The 6556-nt window shown below is 42.7% G+C and overlaps 1 protein-coding gene across 2 annotated transcripts; it reads right to left on the reverse strand.

Moving 5' to 3' along the window:
- Nucleotides 1-696: 696 nt before the first annotated feature.
- On the reverse strand, nucleotides 697-4026 carry LOC147428514 (uncharacterized). Of its 2 annotated transcripts, XM_086496965.1 has the most exons (6): nucleotides 3424-4026; nucleotides 2227-3318; nucleotides 1989-2129; nucleotides 1806-1871; nucleotides 1517-1585; nucleotides 697-1418 (listed from the first exon to the last, which is right to left on the reverse strand). In XM_086496965.1, exons 1-6 carry the CDS (start codon nucleotides 3562-3564, stop codon nucleotides 1350-1352), a joined length of 1578 nt encoding a protein of 525 aa, XP_086353091.1. In that variant the 5' UTR covers nucleotides 3565-4026; the 3' UTR covers nucleotides 697-1349. The 2 variants fall into 2 exon arrangements, with proteins under 2 accessions (XP_086353091.1, XP_086353090.1); XM_086496964.1 differs by having other exon boundaries at nucleotides 698-1418; nucleotides 2040-2129; nucleotides 2227-3518.
- Nucleotides 4027-6556: the final 2530 nt, after the last annotated feature.

Consider the following 6556-nt stretch of genomic DNA (forward strand, 5'->3'; position numbering starts at 1 on the left):
AAAGAATGAAGATTGGATTTGAGATCTGATCGCTTGTAAATGGGAAGAGTTTGTCTCTGCTCCTGTATTGATAGCTTTGACTGCTGGCCAAATGTGGGTGCCTTCCAAATTGCATCCTTATTCCACTTTTGGCATGTCATACGCTATTAGCTTGTAGTTCTAATTCGAATGCTACATACTTGGACTTGGATTCGCTCCACCAACGTGACATGAAAAGTAGCACTGAGCTATTTTTAAAATAACTCCCTTCTTAAAAGAACTCCCTCGTTAATTCCTATTGACTAGGAAGACTTGGAACGCTCACGTTGCAAGAGTTACCAAAAGGCTCTTAGAAAATCATGGTAGGCTTGAACCCAAGACCTATTAGATAGATAGAGAGAGAGAGAGAGAGAGAGAGAGAGAGAGAGAGAGAGAGAGAGAATTTTAACGTCGTAGGAAACTATCCCAAGAGACCTCAAAGAGAGAGAGAGAGAGAGAGAGAGAGAGAGAGAGGGGGGGGGGGGGGGGAGAAGAAGAAGAAGAGAAAGAGAGTTTTATGGCAGTAGGAAACTATCCCAAGAGGATTTCAAGATCTAGCCAACGAGGAATTGAACTTAAGACCTGATCTTCAAGAGGGAAATGGCATACCACACTTGGGTGATAAAAAGGATATACTATTTTCCTCTTTTTATTATTAGCCGTGCGCACAGTACACACCCACACACACCCGAGAATTATAAGAGAGAGAGATCAAAAGGGAAGATTTTCTATTAAAAGGGAAGGTACTAGTACCATTATATTTCATCGCCCAGCAGATGCAGCTAGCGGGACATGATATTAAGAGGATGAGCAGATATGGATGAGGTTGCTGAATAGGGTCACTGCAGTAGTACAGCCTTGGCGCAATTGTTGTGTGACTCCGATCAATATCAAACAGCGAGCTTTGCAGAAATGGAAGAGCAGAAAGGAAGAAACATGAGAAGCAATCGAATATAGCCCTGTTGATTACTTCATGTGTCCACCTCTAGTGCATTGTCGAATGCGGCTTCATTGATCATGTCGCCTCCTTCTTAATTACTTCATCTCTGCTACATGCGATGGCTTAACATAATGCAGAACTGATGACAATCTTGACATGATTAGTCGATGATGACGCCATCCGTCCATTCTGCTGCGGAAATTCTTCTGTATTTTGTCATCCGTGATCTTCACCTTGTTTTGGAAATTGGCATTGCCTATGCTGACAATATGGGGACCGTCGAAGCCTATATTGTGCAAGGATAAGCTTTGGTCCTCATATTGTCATAGGCAATATGAAGACCAAAGCCTATAAATGTGCAGGGATCTTGTAAGTGTTCTTTTGAATACAGCTACCCCTTGGCATCGTCGATATTGTTTCTGCTTTTGTGGCTGCATTCGCAAGTACATGCTGAAAGCTCCTAATGATATAAAGAGTAAACTCAGCGCAATAATTTCTTGGAAGCACTGCTTTGCCTGTAACAAAAATGGTTCAGTAGCGAAATCAAATCGATTATACCTCAACCTGGCGTTGGAGGTCCTTGATATACTCCACCGCCTCATCAAGCATCGTCACCTTATTCGTCAACTGCAAGGAAGGAGTGATCATTTATGATAAATTGGTGCTTAAAATCACTTTCTTCTTGTTGTGAATAGATAGACGAGCCGCCGGGAATCTCAACATATTCCCGACGTAGTCGTGTGAAAAAAAACTCCAATAAGAAGAGACAAGGACTACGTACAGACTCCAGACCAGAAGAGGGTCAGTACGGGAATGACAACTACATATACAGAAACAAAATGCTTACGTTTTCACTGTTTGGCATAAGCTCTTGCAGCTTCTTCATACCATCATTGATTTTGATCCTCCTCTCCTACATTCACTATATGTGTTAATTAGGTAATGCATGGCAATAGTGAAATGCTGAAATGCTGTTTTCTTTATTGATAATCAAATTCATGACCATTCAATTAGGATAGAACCCACTAACTCTCTCTGCAATGCTGCGTGGATTTGTCGCAAATCCCCTCTTCGCACTTACTCTACAAAGCACCTCGTTGCTTTTCAGTGCCGGTGTGCTTGAGCTCACTTTTGCAGACGAGGAAGCTTCTCCACTCATAGATGTAGCTTCCTGGATACACAGGTTTTCACATCAAATGCTGATTATATGATTCAGTTATAAGTATGAAAACTACAGAACTATATGTGCCCATCATGAAGGCACTTACAGATGATTGCGGTGTATGCATGTTATAGTAGTCCACTTGTTGCAATTGCGACCTTTGAATCGTTCCAAGTGCATCAGATCTGAGTGCAGCTGCTTGCAGCTGATTAGCCCCCTCACCAATAATTCTGCTTTCTTCCTCCGAAGAATTTCCTGACACCAGGACCCTTTTGCGTGCGGATGGTGTCGAGGCAACATCACTAGATGTATATTGAGAAATGAGGTGTGCAGGTGAGCTATGTTGTCGTAGCAAACCATAAATTTGCCTCTCTACATTTGGCGGCGCTAGAGGTGCTGTATATATGGCGCCCTGCACTTGAGGATTAATCTCTAATCCAGATTGATGAGCTCTTCTGTTTGCGGGCCCAATTCCATGGTTAAAGGTGACAGCCACATCATTGAAGGTAAATGATGAAGATGATGATGCCATGCTGATGGGTGCCACCCATCTTGAGGTGCAGCTGCACTCAGAGAGCTTGGAGGGGGCTGTCTGAGTAGTTGGGTGATCAAAGAGCAAAGCGTTTTCTTCAAGTAAGCTTGACATGTAATTAGCATGGGCGGGAGAGCTGTTATACCTTATCAAATTACTGGCTGATGTGATGTTGCTTTTGCCCATTTCCACAAATGCATGGAGCTGCATCGGAGTATCATGAGTACTGCCTGAAGATGACGATGATGCGACTAGGGCGGCCATTGAAGTTTCGATTAGGTCATGTGCTGAGGTCGATGGCGACGAGCCTACTAGATTAGGGGTACTTGTATAAGCGGTTCTTATACCAGCCTGAGCCTCCATTGCAATATTGAAGCCAGCCTCCTTTGTGGCTTGTAGCTGTGGGTGTTTGTAATCTTGATGTACACTAGACCCTGCATCTCGTGCATGATCTAGCAAGAACGGAAGCTGATCAGACTCCCAGCTAATTGCTGGTGAGGCGGGTAGGACGTTCGATCCTGAGTTGACAGACCACCCTGGGTTTGCGTTTTTGCAAAGATTATCGTCGAGAAACCGAGCAAAGTCCATTTCTAATTCATTGTGTGCAAATTTGTTGGAGCCCGGCGCATCCTCAATGACTTCGACATCGACATCGTTGAGATACAGCTGAGACAGGATAGAGCTAGGAGCATAGTGATATCTCATTAAGCCACTGCACTGGTCCATGATCTAGTGCAATTAGTGAGTATTAATTAAGGCATCTTGACCTACATTTAGATCAGGCATCTGCCGACACAAAGAGGTGAGGCATATATAGGTGGCACACCAAGGGCGAGGAGGACATACAGGGGCACCACCGCTGGTGTCCTGAGCATCGATTGCAGGGTGAAGATTGCTGATAGAGTTGCTCATAGGAATTGACAAGAACCGCGCGTAGGTGCCTCTAACTGTACAAGCAGCTAGCTGTCACTCTCACTTGCCATGTAACCTCCTACAGGGACCACGATGCAGGACTCATGATATTGAGGAGGGAGAAGTAGACTCACTTGCTAGCTGGCTGTTGTTTTTTATTTATATATCGTATGATTGTTTGGGAAGCGGCCACTTTTGTATACGCCAACGTCGGCCCCATTAAAAGCATTGGCTCAATGAATCAATGGCTTAACATTGAGACATGACAGACGCAGATATCATCAGAGAGAGAGAGAGAGAGAGAGAGACTCAGGCAGTGCTTTATATTTGTGAGTGTATAATCGTGCGTGGCCAAGTTTGGGACTTTGCGCGTGTGTGTGTGTGTGAGAGAGGGAGAGAACCCATTACGCATCACTCATCTCACATGTGCGTCTATGTAGCCTAGTATGCTACTAAGCATGCAATATATGTGCTCGGCGCTCGCATTGCAAAATTATCGCGCGTGCGCACAGAGAGAGAGAGAGAGAGAGAGAGAGAGAGAGAGAGTTCTTCAGTGATGAGACTCTTCTTGGGAGTCTTGTATATTGGAGTTGGATGGATGAGACTGTCGACGTCACAAGTGATGGTGCTCTCTCAAAGTCTGGGAATCTCGAGGTCAAATAATAATCAGAGAGCAGAAGAGAGCGCGCGTATGCGCCTTTTGCTTGCTGCCAGCCTGCCATGGCTTTTATTTTGCGCATGTTCTCACTTCTCCCTCATCTCTTCCACATTTTTTTTCTTGAGCACGTTTTTCCATCTTGCCACGCCCCACGTTCAGTTCACAATTTTCATTTTCATTTTCGTTTTTTTCGAAGCCAAGGATAATGGATTCAAAGTAGGCGTCATGAGGTAACAGGTTGATTTTTTTAAGGGCATTTTACTTGTTTTTGGACATTAAGCCCTTCTAAATAGGCAAAAAAAAGTGTAACTTCCCTTCTTAAAAAACACACTAAATTGTCAAAGAAATATGTAGAATCCTTAAATGTTGAAGGGCAAGGGTGCTCGAAAAAGTCAGACATGTACAATGAGAATCAGTGGTTGGACAAGGAGGCCTTGTTGTGTCTCCTTTATGTGCTGACTTTTTGCTTGACAAGGCTAGGAAGGCTAGAGATGCTGGGCTAGGAAGGCTAGAGATGTTGTTCCTTACCTTTTCATTGATTCTCTTCAAGCCATTCGTCAGATCATCTACAAAAACTTCTCAAGACTGCAAGATTTGACTTAGGTGCAAACTAAACAAGCGATGTGAAGTATCTCGGAGGAGCTCTCAATGGACTTACAGGTTTAAGATCCTTTGGGGCTTTCCTATGGCTATGAAGTACATTTTCTGCAATGGTTGATTATCCATTAAGGAGTTTGGTCAGATCACATATAAGCCAAAAGAATTGGGATTAATGATGGTAAGTGTCCTAGATGTAAAAGCGAAGTTGAAACTATTCAACATTTATTTTTCTCCTACAAGTTCAATGAACTCTCTTATAGGAACTTCGTAAGATATACTCAACCCTTCACCCTCATCATGTCTCATGGTTTGAATTTTTGTCAAGAGAATGCAAAGGCTTGGGAATCCCATTGTGGCATTCAATCAGGGGAATAATGATGTGGCACATCTGGTGTCACCAGAACAAGTTCATCTTTGACAAGTTTAATTTGGGCCCTATCCCATTGCTTTGGCGTGATTTGATAAGAACCATGAGTCTCTGCAAAGTTTAGATGAAAGACTCTCGATTTACGAAGGATGCAAGCTCATCATTGATATTAATGATAGACCTAAAGAAATAGAAGCTCTTCATTAATATTAATGATATTAATGAGGAGGATAGTGTTCTTCAGCAACAACAATATACTACCACTTGGACAAAAATTAGATGGCAATACTTTGATTCACAAAGACTTGAATATTCCTGTCAGAGAATCGAACACTTACTTTTAGATTCAACGATACTTAACCATGAAAGGAGAGAGTTTCCTTGAAGAGAGAGATAGCAAGGAGAACATAGGTTGTGTCGGACAGATTTCTCTATACAAATACATGTTAAAAACGCTTTAACCATGTATATAATCCAAAGAGAATAACCAATTAAGATTGACAACTTGATGAGGACCGGATTTACTTGGAGCCGATCCCCATCTAAAAGGGCTTGTATTCTAATCCTCTCAAAAGAGATCTTTGTTCCAATACATGTTTTTTCTCTTACGAAGCCTTGCTTGAATTGAGAAGATGGTGTCTTCAAGATTCCATGGTATAACCCTCCTTCCTAAACCCTAAACACCCCAGGCAGGAGAAAGCCAACTACAGAGAAAGAGGAAGATGAAGGTGGAGAGAAGTATTTTTCAAGTAAGAGAATTGATATTCCATGTACACTTGCTCAGGTCAAGAACTTAGCATAGCTTGGAAATAGAATAGTAGAGATGGAGAAGAAGAAGCTTAAGCATATAGTCCATCTCTTGAGCTCCCACGAGAGAGAGAGAGAGAGAGAGAGAGAGAGAGAGAGAGAGAGAGAGAGAGAGAGAGAGTTTGCTTTGCCAACTTGGGCACTTGAGAGTGTGTGTGAGAGGAGCAAGAGCTTCAATTCAACGAGTCCTTTCTTATATAGCTATGCAAGAGTGCAACTAGTCTTAAGTTAGAATGCTTCACAATTGACCAATGGGGTGGGAACACATCCCAATTCAACTCAAGCAAGCTCCAACACTTGTCCCTCTTGCCTTGCATGCTAGAACCCCCCCCACGCCTCACAAGTAGAAACCATACACACACTTCTCGACACACTTGTTAAGTTCATTCAAAGCAAGTGCAGGCTACTTTGGACATGTAGCTTAGTTAAACTTAGTAAACCAAGAGTAGAGTCAACTTACTAGATGAGGAAGGGTTGATCTAATCTTAGTCTTCAAATTCTTACTTTCATTTAATAAAAACCATAAACTTGTCTTTTTATCGGGTGCAGGACCTTTGCAC

This window comes from Adiantum capillus-veneris, chromosome 23 (genome assembly GCF_014529385.1).
Source record: "Adiantum capillus-veneris isolate H3 chromosome 23, ASM1452938v2, whole genome shotgun sequence".
NCBI classification, from domain to species: Eukaryota; Viridiplantae; Streptophyta; class Polypodiopsida; order Polypodiales; family Pteridaceae; genus Adiantum; species Adiantum capillus-veneris.